General features: G+C 36.4%; 1 protein-coding gene across 5 annotated transcripts; it reads left to right on the top strand.

The window, feature by feature from the left end:
• Positions 1–228: 228 nt before the first annotated feature.
• On the top strand, positions 229–27,705 carry MDM2 (MDM2 proto-oncogene). Of its 5 annotated transcripts, none has more exons than XM_019960844.2 (11): positions 229–363; positions 1,076–1,160; positions 3,855–3,929; positions 6,072–6,205; positions 8,171–8,220; positions 10,837–10,904; positions 11,043–11,139; positions 15,127–15,287; positions 20,953–21,108; positions 22,113–22,190; positions 24,054–27,705. In XM_019960844.2, exons 2-11 carry the CDS (start codon positions 1,080–1,082, stop codon positions 24,627–24,629), a joined length of 1,476 nt encoding a protein of 491 aa, XP_019816403.2. In that variant the 5' UTR covers positions 229–363; positions 1,076–1,079; the 3' UTR covers positions 24,630–27,705. The 5 variants fall into 5 exon arrangements, with proteins under 5 accessions (XP_019816403.2, XP_019816404.2, XP_019816402.2 ...); XM_019960845.2 differs by having other exon boundaries at positions 10,834–10,904; XM_019960843.2 differs by lacking the exon at positions 229–363 and adding an exon at positions 678–937 and having other exon boundaries at positions 10,834–10,904.
• The last annotated feature ends 38 nt before the right edge of the window (positions 27,706–27,743 follow it).

Below are 27,743 nucleotides of genomic sequence, written 5' to 3'. Positions count from 1 at the left end.
CCGGCGCGGTGCCCTCGGACGGCAGGGGGCGCGCATCCGGCGCACCTCGGCCAGCTCGGCAGGTTTAGGGGCCTTTGCGGCCCGGTGTGACTGAAAGGAAAATGGAGCAAGAAGCCTAGTCTGAGGGGTAGCCCTCACCCCTCTGACCGAGGTCCTGCCGTTTTCACCGCCAGGAGCCTCTTTTTTTCTCCGGATCTACTGCGTTCGAGCGCCCCGTCGGCCAGGGCCCTGCGAGTGGAATGGTCGCCGAGGCCTGGGGCGTCGGGCTTCCGCGCGCCCGGTGACGGAAACTGGGGAGCCTCGGGGGACCCCCCCCCCCAACTCCGACTCCAGTCGCGGAAAACCCCAGTTAGTGAGCATCAGGTATCGGCGTGGAAGCGCGTGGGCAGTTCGGGGTTTGCTCTGTGACTTGTGTCTCCCGGCTCGCTCTCGGCCCCTCGCGCAGCCTTTAGGTTTTCGTGGTGGGGGGCGCGGGGCACGTGGGTTTGTGGAGATTTTGTTCGTAGGAGGCGAGATTGTCGCCGCCCGGGAGGAGGGCGGGGTCTTAGGGCCGCGCTCCGAGCGGGCGGGGGGTTTGGGAGGGGGCTCCGCGGGCGTCCGGGGTAAAGGTCGTGTGCGCGGGGGCAGCTGCCGAGCTGCGGGCAGGTTCTTGACCCGGAGTCGTAGTAATGACAGGTGCCTGTTCGGTAGCTTCTATTACCCAGGCGTTGAGTCTGGACAAGATTGGGCTGGTTCTGTGGGCAGGTTGACTCAGCTTTTCCTAATGGGCTGGTCAAGTTCGGACACGTTCCGAGTCTGCAGTAGAAGGAGCTAAGCCCTGACTTGTCTCCAGCTGGGGCTATTTAAACATGCCTTTTCCCAGCTGTATTCGCTGGCTGTTTGGGAGAGAGAACCTGTAGTCACCTACGTATATAGCACTTACTTTATGCTGATCCAGGTAAGGACCCACTTGCTAACGGCTTTACTTTTAGTAAAGGCATTATTTGTCTCATTTCTATATGATTTTTGTCTTTTTTAAAAACAGGTATTTCATTATTTCAAGTTTTTATCGTGTGTTTTTTTTTCCTACTCTTAGGCAAATGTGCAATACCAACATGTCTGTGTCTACTGATGGTGCTGTAAGCACCTCACAGATTCCAGCTTCGGAACAAGAGACCCTGGTTGGTATTTTTGTCCCCAGCGTAACTTTAACAATAAGTTATTTTATGAGGCGATCTGCTAAATTCCATAGATCCTAATTATAGCCTGGCTCTTTTACTTGAAATTGTACTCCATAGCTTAAATTCTGCCACTCAGCTATAACTGTGGAGCAGAAGTTAATTGTAAGCATCATTATTTATTTTCTTAGCTTTTTACCAAACTGAATTTAAAAGTCAGTTTCATTATCTTAAGTATGGATGGTGAAGTTATGGTTTATGTGATATTTTCTTAGCTTTTTACCAAACTGAATTTAAAAGTCAGTTTCATTATCATAAGTATGGACGGTGAAGTTATGGTTTATGTGACTGATTTTTCGATTTTGACCTGTTAGTATTTAACTTTTAAATGGTTTCTGAAAGTCACAAAAATCATTCATGATTGTTGTAAAGATTTTAGACATTATAGAAGAGTATAAAGTAAAAACTGAAAATTCCGGTCTTTTGATCACGCTTACTTTTTAGATCTTTTTGTATGTACATATCCACATATATATGTGTACATGTGAGTTTTAGTTCTGTTGTTTGGTTTATTTTGCTAAAATAGGATTTTATGTGTATATATTGGGCAAATAACATCTGTGTCAATAAATAAAATACATAGAATTCTTCTTTAACAGCTGCGTGGTAACCCACAGTGTTTGTATACCGTTTTAAAAATTTATGCCTTCAGTGATAGACTTTTTTACATTGTTTTTAGTTTTTGAGTATTACAAATAGCACTTTGTTTATATATCTTAACACAAGTGTTACCTCTCTCTGCCAAAACTGAGTATTATCACTTTATTATTTTGCCATTGTTTTGACAAAGAAATTGTATTGTTTAAATCTGTATTTCCCTAATCTTTGGTGAGGTTGGGCATCTTGTCATTTGTTGAATCTGTGTCTTGGGGTTTGCTTGGTCTTAATCTGTATACTTTTCTTTTAGGCTTATTGGTTTTTCTTAATAATTTGTAGCTGTTCTTTGTTTTAAGTGTATTTGATTTTTATCATTTATAAATATTACAAATAACTTTGCTTATGTGGTCTTTAAGTAAAATTTGATTTCTGCTGGCATTTGAATTTCATATCATGCCTTGGAGGAACTCTCCCCTCCCAAGATGATGCAAATACATTGCTGTATTTTCTTCTAGTGCCTTTTCTTTTCTCGCCTAGAATTTTATTTATGTAAGATTAAAGAATGGTATTTTTTATAATAATTTTCTTATTAATGTGTGTCTTTTAAGTCTTAATAAAAAGCTTATGGCTTTTCATTGCAGATTTTTCCTTTTGCATTGTTTTATATAGTTTGAAGTTAACACAACAAAATTTTAGAAAAATATGTTCTCTGGGAGAATTGATTCTTTCAATAACTTGAAAATAAAGCTCATAATGTAAGCACATGGGGGAAAAACACATGATGAGAACAATAAATGATTCAATACTACATTTATTGTGTGTTTAAAATTTTTCAGTTATTAAATAATGTTCTGTTGATGAGCAGGAAACAGGCAATTTTCTTAAACTAGTTTTGATAATTAGATCCCAAACTGGGTTGCTGTCAGATTTCAAAGTTAGATAGGACTGGAGTATACTGAAGGGAGGTGCAGAAGCACCAGCCTGTAGGGGTGGTTGTGTAGCTGTAAAGATTTTGAAGATTTTAATATAGCAACAGATAGGGAGAAAGAACATAAACACGTTACATCCCTGCCCCCTTGCCAGTTATTTTGTCAATACAACTTGCAGAGCCTCTAGATCAGAGGCAGTAAACTACAGGCTATGAGCCAAATTTGGTCTGCTGCCTAATTTTGTGAATAGTATTATTGAAATGCATCCACATGCATTGGTTGCATATTATTTATGCTTCTGAGTCATACTGTCTGGTGAGAAAAGCTTTAGAATGTTTACTATTGGGCTCTTTAAAGAAAAAAAATGACCCCTTGATCTAGTTGGCTGGCTCTTTCAATACACGTTGTTCTTTGTATTTGTCATTTTTGTGTTTGTGCAATAACCAGCACTGTCTGGTTCATGGCAGAAGCTCAAAAAATGCTTGTCAAGTAGATATGTGGAACGTAGCCAGCTAAAAGTCAGCGTGATACTATAGTAGGAGGAAAATGCTGGCTTGCCATTGAGGGTTGTGAGTTGCAGTATTCAGATCTGCTCTTAATTATCCTTGTCAGCTTGGTTAAAGTTCCTTAACCTTCACGAACCTAATCTGCAGAAAGAAGAGATTGGTAAAGGGACTCATTGTAAATTACATTTATTTTTTTCTCTCAGATTTTGTCATTTAGCTTACAGTAAGCTCATTTGGGTATTCAGTTTACAGTTGAGCTTGTAAGGTAGTAAGCAGATGATAGAAATTGCTGGAGGAAAAAGAGTAAGTTTCACTGCCTTGGCATGAATGTTGATCACAGCTGATAATACTTCAGTTCCTCTGATTACTTGCATAATAATTCCGTCTCAGTATTTTTTCCCCAAACACAGTCTGCGGTATTCAGTTTACATAGTCTGTTATATTTAGTGAAGACATTATGACTGACTTTTTTGGGTCTAACCTTGTGAGGTTGCGAGACATTGTGTTTGCTACCCTTATTGAAATGCATTATGGATGAGTTTCCTGCAGGGCTTTTGGTTCTGGAATGGTTTAAAAGTATAATAGCAACTCTTTGTTCTTTATAGGTTAGACCAAAGCCATTGCTTTTGAAGTTGTTGAAGTCTGTTGGTGCACAGAAGGACACTTATACTATGAAAGAGGTATGTTGAACTAAGTTTAAAAAAAAAAAGTCTTCCTAGTTACATATAGCCATGGTGAGAAATTGGCCATATAGAGGGATTTTCAGTAGGCAGTGGTATTAAGTATTGTGCTCATTTGGACTATAATTTGAAGTTGAAAATTCAGTTTATACTCGAATTTCATTTCTCAGCTGGGAACCTCAGACAAAGGGAAGCTCTATAGGAGTTTATTGCCTTTTTGTGCTGTTAACCCACTTGATGCACTGTTGTAAAGACTTTTCAGACTGGTAATTCTGTCTCAGAATCATGTTTTTAAATGGATGAAATAAAATATATAGGATTACAGTGGAAAAATTACATTAAAATATAGTTAACAAAATGGTAAACAAGTTTGTGATACATGCTTTTTTATGACCACTTTAATTCAGCAACAGATCTAATAAATTAATTTGAAAGTTGTAAGTATAATTGGTATTTTGAGATGTTTACATCAAGCATAGTATGATATGAGAAATGCTTGTGATTTTTTTTTTATTGGTGACAAAATCACAGTTATTGTTAATACTTTGTGATTTGTTGCCTGTATTCATAATTGAAGGAAAAGCTAAATTTCAGTTAAAAGGTAGTGAGAATAAAGATAGACAGTTTTTTTTCCACCCAAATTAATGGACCCCCTGAATTCTATCCAAGGATTTGGGCATCCATGGATCCCAGGTTAAGAACTTCTGCACTAGAGATACATGAGTACAGTATACTGATCTTTCTGGGATAGAGGTGAGCTGATTCGTGAACATACATTCTATTTAATGGATACATTTCAATGTGTTGTTCTCTAGCTTTGAATTTGTGTACAAAAGCATGCTTTTCACTGAGAGATTGGGCTGTCTTGGGCAAAATTTGATGTGAATGAAATGTGCCTCTTCCCCATCTCTCACAGTTTATGGGGCTCAGATTACTTTAAAATACTTAAGTACTTTATCTACATCAGGATAGTGGGCAAGAAGAAATTTCAGATCCTTTCCATTTTTAGCCACACCAGAAATTTTCTTACAGGATGTTTTGTGGAAGGAGTCTAGGTTGTCTTCCTTCTTCCTTTCTCACTGTCTACCATTTCTGATCCACAGTCACATTCAGCTATTCCTTTAAGTTTGAAACCTGCTTAGCCAGTTAAGTCTATAGATGGTGTTTGCAGGGAAGTATCAAGGTAAATGATGATTTTAGGAATGTTAACTTGGGTCTGACCTTATATTATTATATAATCAGTTAAGGAAACAAAAAAATATGACTTGTAGCAGATAGAAATAAGGAGAAAACTGATCAAGACTTAAAATGCTTATGTTAGACCGTGTAGAGTGATGTATATGTTGTCTGACACAGTTTCCAGTTGTAGAATCTTTGTTTTGTGGTATGTGGGAGAGTAATGAAAGCTGGTATTGGAGTAGTAGAAAGAAAGAAACACTGGACTAAGAGTCAGAAGACCTGGTCAGTTTTTTTACTTCTCATATGATTTATGAAATATCAGAAGAAAGAGAAAGTACTCGTAAAAGTACATTGTAAACTGTAAAATATTAACCATATATGTATGATTCAGGGTCATTATTTTGGTTACTTACTGTATGCATTATGTTGGTATCTTTGAGGGCTTATTTCATGCATTGAGTTCTCCCCAGCTGTTACATAGATGTAATTAATTGATCATTATCTTGTCTTCCTCATCTGTGATGACCTCAGGTTATTGAGTTATATGGTATCCGGAACTATTTAGTAAATGACTCCAGGTCACTGCTATATTTTAATTGATGTTTTTTTGATTCTGCAGCTTTTTATTGTTATCATTGGTTTTGCATTTTGCTGCCTTTCACTTTCTTCCTAATAAGTAATACCTAGATATCTGGGCAAAGGTGAAGTCTGCCCTCCCCCACCCCTGGCCAAAGACACATTTTAAAGTTTAAGTAAATCAGAAGCAGTGTTTCTACTTCTGTCAAATTAAAAGGAGAACATAAAAGATCAGCTCTTTTCTTTTTTTAAAGAATATAGGATGGTTGTTATTTAGATGTGGTTGTTGGTTGTTTAACCCTCTTCAGATAAATGAGATGTTATTGAGTATATTTGAAACTAATATTTAATTTTCTTTAATGCTCAGAAATCATATTTCTATTTCAGGTTATATTTTATCTTGGCCAGTATATCATGACTAAACGATTATATGATGAAAAACAACAACATATTGTGTATTGTTCAAATGATCTTCTAGGGGATTTGTTTGGAGTCCCAAGCTTCTCTGTGAAGGAACACAGGTAAGTCTTTAGTCTGTAGAATGCCAACTGGGCAAACATTTCAGTTCACCTCCATCTTCACACCATTTTGTCAGAGAAAATTGTTATAATATGTATAAAAGATAACTGAAGTTTAATTTCTCAGTATTACAGCATATTGTTTGAGAACCTGAGTTCTGGAATCTTATAGGCTTGGGTTTAAGACCTAGCTCAGTCATTTACTAGCAGTGAAACTAGGTAAATTGGGTTAAGCCTTAAGTTTCCCCTGAATATGAAGTAGGAATAATATAAATATCCTAGAGGTTATAAGGAAGCAGTGTGTAAAAAAAAAATAGTGTTTGGCACATGGAAAGCATTTATTAGCTACAAGGTACTGCATATTAAAAAAAATTATTGTAATCATTTCCAAAGACAATCTTTATATTATCTTGTGGTTAAAGGCTTAAATTTGAGCTCTAGTTACTTTGGAGATCTTTTTCTTTGTCATATACCATTGTGACACTTAATCAGCTGCATTTAACCCAGGTAACATTTCTAGAATTGTTCTACTGGGAATTGAAGACCCTTTTTTCAGTCATTCTTTCTTTACATTTGGAATTCCTTTCATTTGGTTTAGGACAGTTTGTCTCTTCGCAGTGTCTTAATTAATGAGATGAATACTTTTCACCTGAAACATTTAACTAGCTTCTGGTATTTAAGGCTCAATAATATTATAGCTAAAAAGATAATTGAATTGGGATATTTATAACTTTAAAACAATTTCACTTAAAAATATATATTCATTATTGTACATTAAGAGCGAAAGCTAAGGACAGGGAAGAAGTGACTACGGTTTGTCACCAAAAGGTATTTTTACTCATCATTTTGATAGTATACACAGATGTGTTTTAACTATTGGTGAATATACTTTATTTGATTTCATCTTGCTATTAAACTAACATAAGCATCTTTCCATTGACAAACCATTTATGTTTACTACTTTATTTTATACTTGGCCTTGGAATATAAGCTTTAATTTTATAAAATAAATAACTTGATAATTTTGCACTATGTATTAAATTTTGATAATGTTTGGAGCTGTAATTTCTGATACTGAAAGTACAGATTTAAAATTATTTTTGACTTGAAGTCTAATGTGTTAAGGTTAAACACTGGCGAAACTATTGACTTGGGAATGAGATATGAATACGAATATTGGTTTTTGTGAGTTTAAGGAGCTATATTATTAGTCTCAAGGATGAAAACAATTAGCTGGGATTGGCACTTTCCCCTTAACCTTGAGAATTAGAAATGTCTTGTGACCAATAAATGTTCTCTAAAATTTTTAATTTATTTAAAAAAAGAATACCATGACTTCATTGAGTACTGGCATAAGTGAATTGTTTCCTTATGTTCCAGGAGGGCAGAGATTTGTTTTTATTTCCTTCTTTGTTTTCCCCAATTTCTAGAACAGTGACTAGTAGTCAGTCTGTATTAAATGACTGCATACTATTTCATCTTTCAATTTTCAGATCAAGAAAGAAAATCCATTAGATGATTGATCCAAGGTTGATGAAAGTCAAAACTATAAATCAAGTTCCTATGTATTGGGTTTTACATAACCTACTACCTTTTTAAGTCTACTTCTATGCCCAGAGCTAGATAATTTCTGTTTGAAAATAAGAATGTTAATGTGCCTCATGTGTTCATACCAGTGTTTGTGGACTTTTGCCAAAGTCTAAACCATGCATGTTTTAGGAAATGGAGATGGGAAATCTTTGAGCTAGGGAGACCTTAGTGATTATTAAAAATGGCTGTATGTAAATCATTGTGCAACTAATTATTTTGGTGCTTTTTAGTGTCTAGGAGTTTATCAGTACTTGAATGTAATAATTTAAAATTTGGGTTGTAATTGATAGTTTATACTAATATATATTTAAAAGTCCTGTTCAGCCCAGTTTAATATATTTTTATTTTAAAATGTACATCTCTCTTTTTCTCTACAAGGAAAATATATACAATGATCTACAGAAATTTGGTAGTAGTCAGTCAGCAAGGTAAGTTAATTTTGAATGCCATAAACCGTATACTGTAAAAATACCTTAAAGACATTTTATGGATGTGCAGACATGTTATAATTGTGATTCTCTTTAAAAGTTGCTCTAATTGTATATTTAATTATAGTAAGGGTATGATAAATTTAATAGGAAGAAATACATATGAACACAAATAACATAATGCTAAGTTCCTTATGCACATTTGCACTATATCCTATTACATAAATTTAAACCTTGGGATGTCAGGTTAGAATTTGTTTGAAAGGTAGATAATTTCAAAAGATTCTGCATGGTAGACATGATCTAACCTTGAAACATGTATTCAAAAACTTTGGGAAGTAATCCAGCTACCTAGGTAGGACCATTTGAATGGAAGGGCCCTTTGCTTGTGTGTTTTTTATAGTAGACAAAGCTTTGTTTACCAGTTTTTCCAGGTGAGTGCCATTTTACTTCCTTTCCTTTAGATGTAGTTCTTAACTGGTTGTCTTTGGATTATATAACCCTTTGATAATCTGATGAAAGTGCTAGGTTCTTATTCCATAAAGATAAACCTAAACATATACAGGTGTGGTTACTGATTTTCATAATATAAATACTCTGACCTTGACCATTTTCAACTACAAACATGGGATTAGGAAGAAATGTACATTTGGCTTGGGAATGCTGGTAGGAGCTGGCTCCAATATACCACAGACTTCTAAGTCTATTTTTGGTCTGTAATTAAGAACTGTTCTCAGAAGCTTGTTTACTTTCCAGAATGAACTGACCACCCCTTTGAGCTCTTATTATTCCGTATTAGATTTTATTGTTATATTACTTTGTTACCCTTACTTGCTTATACATTTATGTCCTATTCAGGTTTGCAATCTGCATCACATAAAACAGTGTTTGGTAATAAGGTCTTTTAGTAAATGTGTTGAATTGAATACCTATTCTTCCAGAGTTAGGATTTAAGACCCAGAAAAGGGCATCATCATCTTATCCTAGAACAGAAGTAATTATTAGGCTGGTAACTTGAGATTTTGTTTTACAGAGCACTTTTTGAAATCAAATGAAGGCAAATAAACAACTATAGTATCTGTTGTAGTATTTTCAGTTTTCTGAATTATTGTCCCTGATGTATTCAATTCATTTAAATAAACCTTTGTTGATTGCTAGGAAAATTGTATTAATGAGGTGGTAACCTGTAGATTACCTATGTTATTTAGATTCTGAGTTTTGTTTCAGGTTTTAGTTTACTTAATTAACTTCAGAACTCCTTTATAATATGGTTCTCAACCTTATTATACTTGGCACTTCCCTTTTATTATGTCTGTTTTATAACATCTCTTACACTAAAAATATAACCTATTCATATGGACAACTTAAAATCAATATAATACCTTTACCTATAATACAAAAGAGAAACTTTTTAATGATAATGCATATCATTTTAAAATGTTAATACTCAGACCTGGCTTCATTGTTAAGGTGAAATGTTTCCAAGGGAGTAATAAAGGGTATTTGATTATGATCTTTGGTGATTGTATATATTTCCATATCTGAAATTTTGACTTGCGCTGTGACAGGTCTATACATCAACATACAAACTAAACCTGCCTACCTGAAAGTTACCCACTTCAGTTCATTATTTTCCCATTCAAATCTGTTTTTCATCTGAAGTTTCTTTCTTGGTGAATGATACGCCACCCATTTATCTACCCAAGATAGAATCTTGGAATCCTTCTTGACTCCTTTCTCCCTTGTCTTATGTATTAGACACCAGGTATCTGTTGGTTTTTACCTTTTTTAATTTCTCTGGAATTGGCCTTTTTTCCATGTTTTAGTTTAGGCTTTAATGCTTTTCATGTGTGTAATTGCAGTTGCTAACACTGGTTTCACTGCCCCGTTCTCTTCTCTTTTGGCAGAGTGAGTTGTCACTCCTGCTTAAAGTGACCATTTAGGGATTCCTTAATACTCGCTGGCCAAAGTACTTGGTGTGAACTAGCAGATCAATTTTATTTCTTAGATTAAACCTTTTTAATGGTGAGTGGCTGCAGCCGTGCCTTAGGGAGGAATGTGAAATATTAGCTGAGAAGGATGCAGTGATTTGCAGTTGGTGGCATGCATACTGCTTGTTTATCTTTGTGCTGTTTAGCAAGACATGCCGGATCCTTGATGATCCTGCTTACATTCCCATAGTAATGAACTACCTGTAGTTCTACAGCAAACACAGGTAGTTCACGTCTGGATGCTTTTTTCACACAGGGCTCTCAGTCTGAAATAGCCTTTCCCAGTTGTATTTCCACATATTCAACTATGAAACCTTTCCTGATTCTTTGTTACTCAGACCTTGCCTTACTCTGCCAAATAATCATTACTCCATACTCCCATCTTCTCCATTAATTTACTTCTTTTAGTGTGTTTATTGTACTTTATGATGATTCTTATGTATCTTCTATATTAAAATGAATTATCTATTTACATCTCTAGTATCCAGCACAGCATGGCACTTGGGAGACTACAGGTTCAATGTTGGTTGAAAGTTAAACTGTGTAAGGAGTTTGTCCTAGATAGCATCTATTGAGTAGCCCTTCCTTTCTTAGTTTGTGATTCTTTGTTTTTATTTTCTAGCAGAACCATCAGATTCAGGCACATCTGTGAGTGAAAACAGGTGTCACCCTGAAGGTGGGAGTAATCAAAAGGTAATATTGATACGAACTCATTCTACTATGATACTTTTTTTGAAAATTGGGGAAGGTTGTTTAAAACAATGTATTTTTAGCTTCCTGATGTTATAAGTTTGTGGGTTTTTTTTGTTTGTTTCTCCCTTGAATGCTTAGGACCTTGTGCAAGAGCTACAGGAAGAGAAACCTTCATCTTCAGATATGGTTTCTAGACCATCTACCTCATCTAGAAGGAGAGCAGTTAGTGAGACAGGTATATATGAATATTTAATTGGCACTTTCAAACTGCTTTTCATTTTTCATTTTTTACTGATACTAGTATGTTTAGACTTAAATTGTGCTTTTTGTGGTTTATGTGAATGAATTTCTGAGGTTCTTATTTTTATATGATTTAGTTGGCTTAAAAATTGTTTTCTTAGCAACATGTTTCTGGTTGACTACAGCAGGCACAGTTTCCTGTGTCCTATATTTTATAGTTGGCTCTCTGCTAGTCAACATAATAGAGGACAAGAATTTAAACTCTGTTTTAGTCATCATTCTTAGTCACCTTTACAGTTAAAGTATTTGTTATTTCTAATAAATAAAACATAGCAATGAGTTTAAAAACAGAAAATAACATCTTAGAAATGAAGATGAGGTAAACAAAATAGCTAAGAGCATTTTTAACAGAGAAAAGAGTAGAGGGAGGAGGCTGTTACCCAGTGAAAGTCATAATAACTAAAACTGTATATTTCAAGTGAAAAAAAGGAATTTAGCAGATCAGTGAAGTAATATAGATAAACTCAGGGTAGAGTTTTGTACATGAGGGCGAAGGGCAGAAAGTGCAGAGGATGTCTTCTTACTAAATACATAGGACTAGAACAAATGGTTAGTTATTTGGGGCCGGGGGTGGGGTGGGGTGAAAATCAAATTACATCTGTACATTATGCCAAAATGAATACTAAATGAGTTTAAAAGATAAATTAAAAATTACAACATACTGAAATTGATTTACTTTTAAAATTCGACTGTTACTATTTCTGCTGTATTAAAAGTTTCAAAAAATCAATAAGAAAAGTATTAAAAATCCGAATTGCAAATTTCATAGTAAATACAAATGACTAATAAATATGAGGAGGGGTAGATTTTAGTGATTTAGCTTTATAGACAACAAAAAAATGCAAAAAAGATGTCTTTTCTGGTCTTTCAAATTAGCAAAGATAATTTTTTTTAAATTCTTGCTAATGTACGTGTTGACACTAATACACTGGTGGTGCATCAGTCAGTATAAATTGGTTGACCTTTGTGAATTATAAAAAGGCTTGGGGTCCTTAAAATTATCATGGTTGACTCCACTTCTAGGAATCTCTCCTAAGGATATAGTCAGAAATTCAAAGATTATATATAAAGATGTTAATTAAAGCATTATGCATAGTTGAAAACATACACAATGCCAGAGAATGTCATCACTCTAGTCCAGGCCATTGTCATCTCTTACCTGGACCACTGCAGCAGCTTCTCATTTTCTGTTTCTAGTTACTGCTGCTTCTGTCCTTTACCATAGTACCAAAAGGGATCATAAAAGGTAAACTGGATTGTGGTATGCCAGATCCCCTTTAGCTATTTTGAAGCTATTAACCTTCAAATAAAACCCACACTTTTACATTGGTTTGCAAGGCCTGATCTATTTTTATCTTGGTTTTTGGCCTTTTTCCCCACCTTCAGTGTGTTTCAGCTACATTGATTGTTTGGTTCTCAAACAAGTCAAAATTCTTTTTCTTCTGTTTCAGCCTTGCAAGACCAACTCGTCGTTTTTCAATTTTTGCTTAATTATTACTTTCTCAGAGAGGCTGCCTCTAACCACCCAGAAAAGTAGATCCCTTTTTGTTACTCTTTTCCTTGGTACCCTGCTTTTTTCCTTCATACCACTCATTATAGCTTGTTTTGGTTGCCTTGATGTTTGAATGTAAACCTCCTCTGGTGGTAAGGATGATGGCTGACTTCACTTTTACACCCACTGCCTAGCACTGTGCCAGACAGAAGCCAGTGCTCAGATTTGTGGACTAAATAGTTCAGTTATGATGAACATACATTATGGACACCATATTCTGAGGCATTAAAAATAATGTAAAAAAATATTTAAGAGAAAACAGCTCCTGGCGGTCATTTTTTAGTGGTTCTGCAGTTTTTTTTTAGTGGTGAGGAGTTGATGCTTTCATTGCTAGGGCCTGGGTTGGATCACTGGTTGGGAAACTGAGATTCTGCAAGCCATGCAGTGCAGCCAAAAAAAAATTAGAAAACAGTCCCAAATTATACGTACAGTGTGATAAAGGTATGTTTAAGAAGATATAAATTTTTTAAATGACAGCTGGAAAATTACTAAAGTGTTAATAGTAGTTATCTCAGTAGTTATAGATGATTTACTTTTAAATTTCTATTTCTTAAGAGACTTCTATAATAAGTAATATAATACTTTGATAATCAGAAAAAGCCCCAAAGGTTATTTTTTAATAGAGTTAAAAAAATATTCTGGACTTTGAAAAAATATTCATCAACAGCATGGTTTTACCCTTGTAGTCCACATCTTTCAGTCAAGGTCACCTTTTCTAATAGTATAAACATGATTAAGAACTTATATCAGAAACTTTGATCTTAAAGGATATAAATGTGTTTTGGGAATTCAGAGGAAGAAAAGATTACTTCTGACCAGGAAGGTCAAGAGAGGGAAATGGAATGAGCAGAGGTGTGAGTTGTACCTGTTTCAGGCATACAGATTAGGATTATGTTTTATTAAATCTCATAACCCTTTTGGGTACTTAACATGTAAGGCTGCAGTGAGCACCCTTGCACATATGTTTATAAATGATTGTGTAGGTATTTATCTATGATCGAAAAACTGCCTATAAAATGTTACATTGTTTTGGATTTTTACCAGTAGTGTATAAAAAGTCCTTTCTCCCAAGTCTCTTGACACTCTTTCTCATTTTGGTTTTTGTCATTCTCATGGGTGGAAAATGGTATCTCATTTCTGTTTGCATTTCTTTGATCACTAGAAGATAAGTCATTTTTTCATATTTATTAGTCATTTGTATTTTATGAATTGAACTGTCCTTTGACTTTTTAAAAATCTTGTCTTTTACTTGATTGGCAGGAGGACTTTGTGTAAATGGATATTAACCATTTTCTAATATATATTGCAGTTCTTTTTTAGTTTGACAATGCCTTTTCACTTTTATTTATTGTATTTTATATTGTTATTAAGTTTTAATTAACATAACCTAATCTTGATAATCTTTTTCTTCAGGGCTTTGTAGTGTTACATTATACTTTCCCACCCTTCCCATTCTTATATAAAAATAGTTGGATGGTTTTGTTCTTTGTGTTTGGTTTTTTAATCCACTTGGAATTTATTTTTATGTCTGATATGAGGTAGGACTCTCATTTATATTCCTGACAGATTTGGTAACATTCTGAGTTTAAGTTAGAGATAATTTCTTATTTAAAATAAAATGGATCAGGAACTTTCTTGGTGGTCCAATGAGTAAAACTATGAGCTTCCATTGTGGGGAGTACAGGTTTGATTCCTAGTCAAGGAACTAAGGTTGTGCGTGCCACCTGGCCCAATAAATAAATAAGCCACATGGCCAAATAAATAATAAATGGACCAATTTTGCTAATTATGATTCCTGTTAAAAATACTGAGTACTAAGGAAACCAAACATTAAGAATACCTTCTAAGTAAATTAAATAATTTTGAAATCTTTTAAAGTTTGACAGAAAAATCCTGACTTGTTAGTAAAAACTCTAGATGGATTAAATTAATTGTGACTGGATAAAGTTCTGAAGTGAAGTGAAAGTGAAGTCTCTCAGTCGTGTCGAACTCTGCGACCCCATGGACTGTAGCCTACCAGGCTCCTCTGTCCATGGGATTTTCCAGGCAATAGTACTGGAGTGGATTGCCATTTCCTTCTCCAGGGGATCTTCCCAACCCAGGGATCGAACCCGGGTCTCCCACATTGTAGACAGACGCTTAACGGTCTGAGCCACCAGGGAAGTCCTGAAACAAGCTTTAAAAGTTTTTTAAAAATGTAATGTTCTGCCATCAGTTGGACAGATCAGTAAAAGTGTTGACTTTTGAAGCATTCATTATTTTTCTGTTTAATTTCATTGAAACAGTTTTAGTACAGATGTAACTTAAGACAGCTCAATTTTTAAATAAATTACAGTATAGCAATTTAATTGTTTTTCTTTACATATTCAGAAGAAAATTCAGATGAATTACCTGGTGAACGACAGAGAAAGCGCCACAAATCTGATAATATTTCCCTTTCCTTTGATGAAAGCCTTGCTCTGTGTGTAATAAGGGAGATATGTTGTGAAAGAAGCAGTAGCAGTGAATCGACAGGAACTCCATCAAATCCGGTAATCCTCTAAAGTCTAGTTCTGGCATTCCTAATAGGCATTCAGACAGAATATACGTGTATGATGTATGATTGCTGCTATACACTTGGTAAATTTTTTTTCTTTCAAATGAAACTATGGATCTTCCTATGCAATATTGCTCTTTACAGCGTCGAGTCTTGCTTCTATCACCAGTCCCATTCACAACTGGGTGTTGTTTTTGCTTTAGCTCCATCCCTTCATTCCTTCTGGAGTTATTTCTCCACTAATCTCCAGTAGCATATTGGGCACCTTCATCTATTTCTGCTTTAATGACTATGCCAAAACCTTTGACTGTGTGGATCACAATAAACTGTGGAAAATTCTGAAAGAGATGGGAATACCAGACCACCCACCTGACCTGCCTCTTGAGAAACCTATATGCAGGTCAGGAAGCAACAGTTAGAACTGGACATGGAACAACAGACTGGTTCCAAATAGGAAAAGAAGTACGTCAAGACTGTGTATTGTCACCCTGCTTATGTAACTTATATGTAGAGTACATCATGAGAAACGCTGGGCTGGAGGAAGTACAAGCTGGAATCAAGATTGCTGGGAGAAATATCAGTAACCTCAGATATGCAGATGACACCACCCTTATGGCAGAAAGTGAAGAAGAACTAAAGAGCCTCTTGATGAAAGTGAAAGAGAGTGAAAAAGTTGGCTTAAAGCTCAACATTCAGAAAACTAATATCATGGCATCCAGTCCCATCACTTCATGGCAGATAGATGGGGAGACAATGGAAACAGTGTCAGACTTCATTTTTTGGGGCTCCAAAATCACTGCAGAAGGTGATTGCAGCCATGAAATTAAAAGATGCTTACTCCTTGGAAGGAAAGCTATGACCAACCTAGACAACATATTGAAAAGCAGAGACATTACTTTGCCAACAAAGGTCTGTCTAGTCAAGGTTATGGTTTTTCCTGTGGTCATGTATAGATGTGAGAGTTGGACTATAAAGAAAGCTGAGTGCTGAAGAATTGATGCTTTTGAAGTGTGGTGTTGGAGAAGACTCTCCAGAGTCCCTTGGACTGCAAGGAGATCCAACCAGTCCATCCTAAAGATCAGTCCTGGGTGTTCATTGGAAGGACTGGTGTTAAGGCTGAAACTCCAATACTTTGGCCACCTGATGTGAAGAGCTGACTCATTAGAAAAGACCCTGATGCTGGGAAAGATTGAGGGCAGTAGGAGAAGGGGACGACAGAGGATGAGATGGTTGGATGGCATGATGGACATGGGTTTGGGTGGACTCCGGGAGTTGGTGATGGACAGGGAGGCCTAGCGTGCTGCGGTTCATGGGGTTGCAAAGAGTTGGACACGACTGAGTGACTGAACTGAACTGATAGATCTTCCCTACTCCTAACCCAGGTTTGGCGAAAAGGGTGGAAGATAATGGAGTCGCACTGGAGTGTGTTGGTAAAATTCGTACCAGTGTTTAGTTACTAATGTCACCCTACATATTGGAGAATCTTTGTGAGCCACTGCACCAAAGATAATCTTAGAATTCTAAACAATTTTGTCTTGAATATTTATAGTAAAAATACCTTATTACAGCTCTCAGCTGTAATCTGATCTTCACATTTTCCATATATAGGTCTAGACATCAGGGAAAGTATTTACTAAGGCCATGAAATATTTGTATATTATTGCATGGATGATGGGAAAATATCAGTGCTTTTTGATTACTAATAGAATAATTCCAAAGTATTAGCTAGCATTAATGTTTTTAAGATACCACTGAAGGGAGGTTTGTAAAGAAGTTTTTGCCAACAAGAACACTTAGCAAATGGAATATTTTCTTGTCATTAAACATTTGTCTTTAAAATTGGAATCTTTATTTGTGATATGGCAATGTCTCATGGCCATTCTGTATATTAGTGATTGTTTTATAGTTTTCTAGAATATGTAAAGGAATGAACCAATTATGATAGTAACTATGTTCTTTTTATGTATTCTTGTTACTTTATTGTCTTTGCATTTTTTTCTTCTAAAGCAGGGATTTTATTGATAGAGATGCACCCTCTAGATGTAACATTTAATAGAGCTGTTACTTGTGTAGGCCACTAGATGGCATGTTGAGCTCTCCTCCAAGAGCAAGTTCTTCATTCAGTAGATATTTGTGCCTTTTCTGTGCCAGGTTCCTTTTGGCAGTAATGATACAGTAGTAGTCAAGGTAGATATGATCCTTAGCCTCATTGGGAGATAGATCATCAGCAATCAAACAAATAATTTAAATAGTCAATAAATGCTGTGAGGGGAAAAATATTTGCTCTCAAGAACAAATAATGTGTGATTTAAAAATTGAATCCACCCTGGTAGCTCAGATGATAAAGCGTCTGCCTACAACGCAGAAGACCGGGTTCAATCCCTGAGTCGGGAAGATTCCCTGGAGAAGGAAATGGCAGCCCACTCCAGTATTCATGCCTGGAAAAACCCATGGACCGAGGAACCTGGTAGGCTACAGTCCATGGGGTCGCAAAGTCTGACACGACTGAGCGACTTTACTCACTTAAATTAAACTGATGTGTCACAAACTTCATGTTTGGATAGTTTTAAAAGGCAATGCCAAAGAATGCGCAAACTACCCCACAATTGCACTCATCTCACAGGCTAGTAAAGTAATGCTCAAAATTCTCCAAGCCAGGCTTCAGCAATATGTGCACTGTGAACTTCCTGATGTTCAAGCTGGTTTTAGAAAAGGCAGAGGAACCAGAGACCAAATTGCCAACATCCGCTGGATCATGGAAAAAGCAAGAGAGTTCCAGAAAAACATCTATTTCTGCTTTATTGACTATGCCAAAGCCTTTGACTGTGTGGATCACAATAAACTGTGGAAAATTCTGAAAGAGATGGGAATACCAGACCACCTACCTGACCTGCCTCTTGAGAAACCTATATGCAGGTCAGGAAGCAACAGTTAGAACTGGACATGGAACAACAGACTGGTTCCAAATGGGAAAAGGAGTACGTCAAGGCTGTATATTGTCACCCTGTTTATTTAACTTATATGCAGAGTACATCATGAGAAACGCTGGACTGGAAGAAACACAAGCTGGAATCAAGATTGCCGGGAGAAATATCAATAACCTCAGATATGCAGATGATACCACCCTTATGGCAGAAAGTGAAGAGGAACTAAAAAGCCTCTTGATGAAAGTGAAAGTGGAGAGTGAAAAAGTTGGCTTAAAGCTCAACATTCAGAACACGAAGATCATGGCATCCGGTCCTGTCACTTCATGGGAAATAGATGGAGAAACAGTGGAAACAGTGTCAGACTTTATTTTTCTGGGCTCCAAAATCACTGCAGATGGTGACTGCAGCAATGAAATTAAAAGCTGCTTACTCCTTGGAAGGAAAGTTATGACCAACCTAGATAGCATATTCAAAAGCAGAGACATTACTTTGCCAACAAAGGTTCGTCTAGTCAAGGCTATGGTTTTTCCAGTGGTCATGTATGGATGTGAGAGTTGGACTGTGAAGATGGCTGAGCACGGAAGAATTGATGCTTTTGAAGTGTGGTGTTGGAGAAGACTCTTGAGAGTCCCTTGGACTGCAAGGAGATCCAACCAGTCCATTCTGAAGGAGATCAACCCTGGAATTTCTTTGGAAGGACTGATGCTAAAGCTGAATCTCCAGTACTTTGGCCACCTCATGCAAAGAGTTGACTCATTGGAAAAGACTCTGATGCTGGGAGGGATTGGGGGCAAGAGGAGAAGGGGACGACAGAGGATGAGATGGCTGGATGGCATCACTGACTTGATGGATGTGAGTCTGAGTGAACTCCGGGAGTTGGTGATGGACAGGGAGGCCTGGCATGCTGCGATTCATGGGGTCGCAAAGAGTCAGACACAACGGAGCAACTGATCTGATCTGATTCCTTACAAATGGTTTTAATACAATAACTATGCCCCATTTAAACTTACAGTCTTTGTTAAAGTTGTTTCAGAATTCTAGCTAAGTGATTTTAAAAGTTTTTGTTCATTCTACCTGAAATACTGCCTTGTAACCAAAGCAGTGTAGAGGGTATTTTTTTTGTTGTTTTTAGTCCTATTCTATGTTCTTTTCTAAAAATCCTCTTTATTAAAATAAAATTCTTTTGTTTTTCAGGTGAAGTCCCGAGTTGTGAAAGCTTTTGGTTGGGTTGATTTTTTTTTTTTCTTTCCTTCTTCATTTTAGCTCATCTCATTCTAGGCTCTATACTAGGCAATTACCACATTTTGTCACCTCAGTAGCCTCAAACTCCATTTATAGATGGGAAACTAAGATTTGGGGGCTTCAAATAACTTTAGATCACATAACTAATAATTGTCATAATCGAAATTCAGAAAAACAGATTTTAATATTTTTTCAGATCAAGGCTGTCTGATGCTTTCTAAATACACAGTGTTTAAAATTTTCTAGGTTTTTCTTTTTTGAACATCAGGTGAAACTTTTGAAAACTACTTTAAATTTTGCTCTCTTCAGAGAACCCCTAGGTCAGCATGGGCCAACTTTTTCTGTGAAAGGATGGATAGTTACTGTATTCTGATTTGACTTATGATTTTAGTGTGATTGTTAATAGAGCCCCCCCCCCCTTTTTTTTAGGAATTAGAACTGCGATTTGAATGTTATTTCTACTATTTTCCTAACATCATGATTTAAAAATATTGTAGTCTTTTGACCTTAGTGGTTATAAAATAATATACCTTGTTTTTATAAATGATTAAATATTAGTGATCATTTAATCCAAACTCATGGTTCATGGATGAAATCATTGTGGCCTTTACAAACTGAATTTGTCTAAGCTTAAAGGCACTTAGTGGCAAGTCTAAAATAAGATTGTATGTATCCTGACTACTAGACCAAAGTACTTTTTCTGTTTTTAGCCTTCTGCTTTATGTATGTTCTTACCCTTAGCCACTGATGGCAAATATTACAGGACTGAAGGTCTTAGTTTCTTATACTGTTAATCAGAGTTTTAAAATAGGAATCACATGAGCAGATACAAAATTTTTAAAATAAATTTAAAAAATTATATATGAAAGCTCTTCCAAAGAAATTCTCAAAGTTCATTAAGTATAAATCATAATTGTATGTGTTATAACTACTAGCATCAAGATATAAAGATGATTAGATATTGTCTTAACTCTTAAAGTATGTGTAATTCAGATAAATATGCATGCAAAATTATGTTTTGTATATTGTGTGTGAAAATAGTATGAGTAGACAGATATTAAAGGTGGGAGTGTTTTTTTAGTTATGGCATTGACAAAGCCTTTGGCAAAAAAGAATGAGCAGGATTTGAAAACTCAAGTTACTCCAGTTAGGGAGGAATTGTGTGTGTGGAAGTTGAAGTTTGGTTTAGAAAACAATCTGGATCTGGCTAATTTTTCATATTTAGTGAAGGGGAAGCAGGGTGTTTAGTTGGAGAAAATATGAAAATGTTAATATGGATGTTACTGTATGTACCTTGAATGCCAAGGGAATTTGGCCTTTTTCTTAAATGGAGTTTTGAACAGAGAAAATATTTATATAGTCATAACTCAGAAGCTTAACCTAGTGTCCATGTGTAGAATGGGACTGAGGGGAAATTAGGTGCACAGGGTGAGTTAAGAAGCTGTTACAAGTAATGTCCATTAAGTCATCTTTTTTTGCCCCTGATTTTAGGATCTGGATGCTGGTGTAAGTGAACATTCAGGTGATTGGTTGGATCAGGATTCAGTTTCAGATCAATTCAGTGTAGAATTTGAAGTTGAGTCTCTTGATTCAGAAGATTATAGCCTCAGCGAAGAAGGACAAGAACTCTCGGATGAAGATGATGAGGTAGTTTTTTTCTTTTCTCTGATTATATTCTAAAATTCTTATATACATTCCATATTCATTAACTGAGGTTGAAATAATGTTATCAGATTTCATATCACAATTTTTGGCTCTTAATTTATTCAAACTAGAATATTGGTTTGTGGACTTGAGGCTTTGTAATTCCTTGTTGTCTTATTTATATTTTTAAAAACACAGTGGCAAGAAGTCAGTAGGCCTTAATGAGTATTATAATAGTCTGCTCATTTTAAAATTAATCCAGTTCTCCTCTTTTCACTGTTAATTTACTTTTTATAAAAATAAAGCATGCAATTAAAGTCACATAGTACCACCAGATCTGTTTCCTAGAAGTGACCAGCTTGGACATTTCTAGCTATCTCACTATTATTTAATACCTGCATATTTATAAAACAAAACTGCTCGTATTGAACCTTTTACTTGATTCGTTTTAAACATCCTCTGTGTTGACTTTCTGCGGTCGTGGGTGAGGATTTTGTTGTCCTCTATTTCTCTCCCTTTTAGTCACTCATTCCGTGACCTTGGCCTCAGATCCCTCACATATAGCACAGTGGACCACGGGCTCCACATCTGCAGATGCAACTCAGTGCAGCTTGGAAATACTCAAGTTAAAAAAAAGATGTCCAGAAAGTTTCAAAATGCCAAACTTGAATTTGCTGTGAGCCATCAGCTGTTTACATAGCATTCGTGTTGCATTTACAACTTATTACATAATATTTACATTGTATTAAGTATTATAAACAATCTAGAAATGATTGAAATATAGAGAAGTATGTACATAGGTTGTATGCAAATACTGTGCAGTCTTAACACAAGGGACTTAGGTATCTGCAGATTTAGGTATCCTCAGGGGGTCCTGGAACCAGTCTCCCCACAGATACATAGGGACGACTGTAGTACATATTGTTTGTTTAGGACTTAACACTGACAGGTCTTACTGTTTGAAGAAGAAAGGTGATGAATGGATGCTAATGTTTTGTTTGTTTTAGGTGTATCGAGTTACTGTGTATCAGGCAGGCGAGAGTGATACAGATTCATTTGAAGAAGATCCTGAAATTTCCTTAGCTGTAAGTATACATTTATTTTTTTCAAGGAATCAAAAAAATAGCATTGAGATCAAGATTAAAAAAATATATCTAGTCTCCTACTTCTTGACATGAGATAATTTTTATAAAGTTAAAATTGTGAAGTTTTAATGACTTTAATAAGTATTTTTGTTCTTTTATTGGGTTGGAATCTGCGGCTACTCTTTTTAGGTTTTTTTTGTGCTGGAATTTGAACTTTTAAAGAACTCTATTATGGAAGATTTTGAGTATATATAGCATAGAGAATAGTACAGTGTATCTCCTTTGTACTTATCATTCAGTTCTAATATTTACCAACATTTTGCCAGTCTTACCAAATATAAATATTTTCATATTAATTTGTATTAGAAAATATAGGATTTTCTATTAAATTTGGACTTAAACATTTACATTATGCCTCAGAGTTCTTGAGGTATTGAATGTGTATTTTTTAAATTAAATATTGTTTAATTTTTGTTTTTAATATTGCCTTTTATTTAGGTAGGAAATCACATTTTTCTCTTTTCTGAGATAGAAACAATTATTATCCAGTTAAAGCAAAAGAGAAATTGTAAAACTATAGTATAGGAAAATACTATACTACATTAGAAAATAATTCAAATAACTAATTGACGTTGAATTAAATATTTTAGACATAGGTCTTACAATTTATTTGAACTCTTGAAGCACTTTCCTCCACTGAGTGTGTGTGCTCAGTCATGTCTGACTCTTTGCGACCACACCTGCCAGGCTCCTCTGTCCATGGGATTTCCTAGGCAAGAATACTGGAGTGGGTTGCCGTTTCCTTCCTCCCACATTACAAGACTTCTGTCTTTGGTTTTATCATTTAGTAGAGCCCTGCTTTTACAACCTGAAAGAACCAGTGTGGGAGGTTGCATTTTGGCTAGTGACAAGGATGGCAGAGTTTAGCTGGTGGTGATTGCCGAGAACGTTTAGCATTTCCTTTGTGGGTGAAATTAGGGAATACCCATTTGAACCCTGGTTTTATAGAACTTCTAAAAGAGATTTAGTCAATGGCAAACTGGATAATAGTTTTGTCTAGATTGATTTGGTGAACTCTGGGCAAGGTATCAGATCTGAGCTTTTAAGGAGTAGAGTGGGTACAGGCCTCTACAGAGAAGATCCCATAGCATAGCACTTGGATTAAACCAAAGGAGGTGGTGCAGTGGTAAAGAATCTGCCTGCCAGTGCAGGAGACGCAAGAGATGTGGGTTCAATCCCTGGATTGGTAAGATCCCCTGGAGTAGGAAATGGCAACTTGCTCCAGTATTCTTGCCTGGAAAACTCCATGGCCAGAGGAGTCTGGTGGGCTACATACAGTCCATGGTGTCACAGTGAGTTGGACACGACTGAGCACACACAAACTGTATATCCATTTCTTAGGGCTTCCCAGGTGGCTCCTGCCAGTGCAAGAGATGTGAGATTGATCCCTGGGTCAGGAATATCCCCTGGAAGAGGAAATGGCAACCCACTCCAGTATTCTTGCCTTGAAAATCCCATGGACAGAGGAGCCTGATGGGCAATAGTCCATGGGGTTGCAGAGTCGGACACGACTGAGCACACACACACTGAACGAACCAACCGTATCTGTAACTTTATAGGTACATGTTAAGGTCATGGTGAATACATTTTTCATTTTAGAATTTTTCAGTGTAGTTTGGCTGGAAAAAATAGGTATTTACCAGATCATGTTTGAGAAAATACATTGTTTTATATAAAACATGAAATGCTGAAATTTGAGTTGTATGATAAAACATTTTGCCTTAGACATAGTGAACAAGTTGCTAGCATTGCTGGATTGGTTATTGAAGGGTTATAGAAGCTAACTCTCTTGTTTACTTGAAGGACTATTGGAAGTGTACTTCATGCAATGAAATGAATCCTCCCCTTCCACCTCACTGCAACAGATGTTGGGCCCTTCGTGAAAATTGGCTTCCTGAAGATAAAGGAAAAGATAAAGGGAATATGTCTGAGAAAGCCAAACTAGGAGACTCGATGCAAGAAGACGAGGGCTTTGATGTCCCTGACTGTAAGAAATCTACGGTCAGTGATTCCAGAGAATCATGTGTTGAAGAAAATGATGATAAAATCACACAAGCCTCTCTGTCTCAAGAAAGTGAGGACTATTCTCAGCCATCGACTTCTAATAGCATCATTTATAGTAGCCAAGAAGATGTCAAAGAGTTTGAGAGAGAAGAAACACAAGACAAAGAAGAAAGTATGGAGTCTAGTTTTCCTCTTAATGCCATTGAACCTTGTGTGATTTGCCAGGGTCGACCTAAAAATGGTTGCATCGTCCATGGCAAAACAGGACATCTTATGGCATGCTTCACATGTGCAAAGAAGTTAAAAAAAAGGAATAAGCCCTGTCCAGTATGTAGGCAACCAATTCAAATGATTGTACTAACTTATTTCCCCTAGTTGAACTACCTGTAAAAACAGAATTATAAGCCTAAAAATTTAGACATGAAATTTATTTTTATTTTTTTAGGTGTATCAAAGCAAGATAATACCTTACATGTAGATTTCTCCCAATAGTGATTATTCCTTTTAGGAAAATGCCTATTCTGTTGCTATTTTATATTTGGCTTTCAGTGTAATTTAGATTGGATTTAGTACCTTTCATGTAAAAAAAAAAGTTCCTGTGAAAGATGTAATATTTAAATTTTAGATACTCTTAAACCTTCCAATCCTTCGTTTCTATAGTCTTTTGGAGATGCTTAAAATACAGTAAGCCGCCTAGCTGTGAAGAGTTGCAACCTTTAAGTTGCGAACTTTGAAAGAGTGAAACAAGCATTTCCATGCTCAGCCACTAAAGTTCTCGTGTCTTTTATACATTGTCACATGCATGCATCCTCTGCAGCCGGTGCTTTTGTATACTGTACACTACTGTGCAGAGTACAGTAGTACAGTATTTTTTATTTCAAGCTCAGGATGTCCAGAAGCAAGTGTAAAAGCAGGGGTCATACGGTTGTTGAAGGGAAAACCCCATGGACAGAAGAGCCTGGCAGGCTATAGTCTGTGGGGTTGCAAGAGTCAGACACGACTTAGCAACTAAACCATCCACCACTACAAGGTGAATATATGCTTCAAGATAATGTCTGAAAAGGGTATTTGCTATATATTACCTAATTTTTTGGTGGGAGGGTGGGAGTCAAGGAAGACTTGGGGTTATTTTTTCATCAGCTTCCATTTTATACTTATTTATAATGGTCATTATTTTTTGCCAATACTGTAAAACTATAAAAATAAAATACTAAAAGTTTCATATAGCCAAGAAAAAAAAAAGCACCAAGTGGTAACAGTGGACATGAAAGTGAAAACAGTTGAGAGAGTGGACTGACGAGAGGAAAAAAGTAGCTGACGGACCACAATGGTTCCCAACACAGGAAATGGCATGGGGCTTTTCTTTGAGGAGGTGCCGTTCGTTTTTGAGACACAGGAGCTAAATGTAGAACAGTACACGAAACAAGGTCGCAGCAGCCATTCAGAATGCAGTCCAGTGTTACCATGTTATTTTGTGATGAGAAAAAACAGCTACCACCCAGACATCCCTGGATCGTTTTTCCAAGAGGGTAGACAGAATTGAATCTAGTAAGGAACCAGAACCTGTGCCGTCAGCGTGAGGCATGAATGCAATCGCAGCTTCCTCTGTCTCCTGTAGCTGACCGTCCTTCAGCCCCAACGTCTCCCACCCCTTCTCCCTCCAGTCAGTAACTCTTCTTGCCTATTCACTTGGTGCCAATCCCTGTGTACCAGCTGAATTGTACCAGTATAGTGGATTGCTGTATTTTTTTAAGGTACTGCTGTGTAAGATAAAAAATATTTTATTTTTTTGTGTTTTTCATGTATTTGTGTGAAAAGTTATAAACCTATTAGAGTATAGCACTGTGTATCCAGTTGTGTTAGTTGGGTACCTAGGCTGACTCAGTTGAACTAAGGAACATATTGGACTTAACAAATGTGCTCTTAGAACTTATGTGTATGTAGGGGGCTTACTGTGCTCTTTCTAGATAAAAGAAATATTGGTGCTACATGAGTAGCACTTACCCATTTCTCATTCTCCAGTCTCTTCGATATTGTCAGGGATAGACTAAACAGAAGACTTGTTTGTTTTTATACTAGCCAAAAATGTTATAACCTCTAAATATTCCAAAAATTATACATTAAGAATAACAGAATCAGAACATAAAATTCTAAAATAACTCTCAAACTGTGTAGATTAACATCTTGATTTATATTAAATCTTCAACAGAATAGTGAAAGTAACTTTGATTTACAAGGTCCCAGTATTTTTCTCCTATATATGACAGTTGTACATACTCAAGTGAGGATAATAAAACCAACTGAACTGTGAATTTAGGATAGAACTGGGGTAATTTTGTACAGCAAGTTTGTGTGCCAGTTACAGAACATGGTATTAAACTTTAAAAATACCCTCCCCCTCCGCACCGCCCAACACACATAGACAACTTACCCATGTATATAGATAGGTAGGTAATGGCTGAATGGATCAGTACTTTAGCCAAAGAGTGTTCCTCAGATAGAGTAAAGCTTAATTTGGGGTTTATAATTCTTAAGCTAGGACTATAGTCTCCGTAGCTGTGAGTTCCACTTCCATGTATTTTAACTTGGTTTGGAAATAGGAAAAAGATACCAGAAAGTTTCAAAAAGAAAACTTGAATTTGTTGTACACTCTCAACTACATAGCATTTGTGATATAGTTAGTGTTATAAGTAATCTAGAGATTTAAAAGTATATGGGAGAAGGAGAACCTTTGCATAGTTTATGTGCAAAACCATAGAATTTTATATAAGGGACTTGAGCATCTTCAGATTTTGGTATCCCAGGGATCAGGGGGCATCTTAGAACCAATCCCTTATGGATACTGAAGGACAGCTGTACATTTAGAATGTAACTCAATAATTATTGCTATTTACAAAACATTCAAACTGCTGCATGGTCATGTATGGATGTGAGAGTTGGACTGTGAAGAAGGCTGAACGCTGAAGAATTGATGCTTTTGAACTGTGGTGTTGGAGAGGACTCTTGAGAGTCCCTTGGACTGCAAGGACATCCAACCAGTCCTGGGTGTTCTTTGGAAGGACTGATGCTAAAGCTGAAACTCCAGTACTTTGGCCACCTCATGCGAAGAGTTGACTCATTGGAAAAGACTCTGATGCTGGGAGGGATTGGGGGCAGGAGGAGAAGGGGACGACACAGGATGAGATGGCTGGATGGCATCACTGACTCGATGGACGTGAGTCTGAGTGAACTCCGGGAGTTGGTGATGGACAGGGAGGCCTGGCGTGCTTCGATTCATGGGGTCGAAAAGAGTAGGACACGACTGAGCGACTGATCTGATCTGATCAAACTGCTGTGCATAATTTCATTCAACATACACATGGGTTACTAATGCCGTCTTGATTGTCAATATTTTGATGTAGCATATGTATTTATTTATTTACAAATAAAAGGTGTACTGAGTGCCTAAGAATTGTTTAAAAAGTGTGGCTATTGGATCTTATAAGCAGT

Source organism: Bos indicus, chromosome 5, assembly GCF_029378745.1.
Source record: "Bos indicus isolate NIAB-ARS_2022 breed Sahiwal x Tharparkar chromosome 5, NIAB-ARS_B.indTharparkar_mat_pri_1.0, whole genome shotgun sequence".
NCBI classification, from domain to species: Eukaryota; Metazoa; Chordata; class Mammalia; order Artiodactyla; family Bovidae; genus Bos; species Bos indicus.
This window is presented reverse-complemented; position numbering and strand designations above follow the sequence as displayed.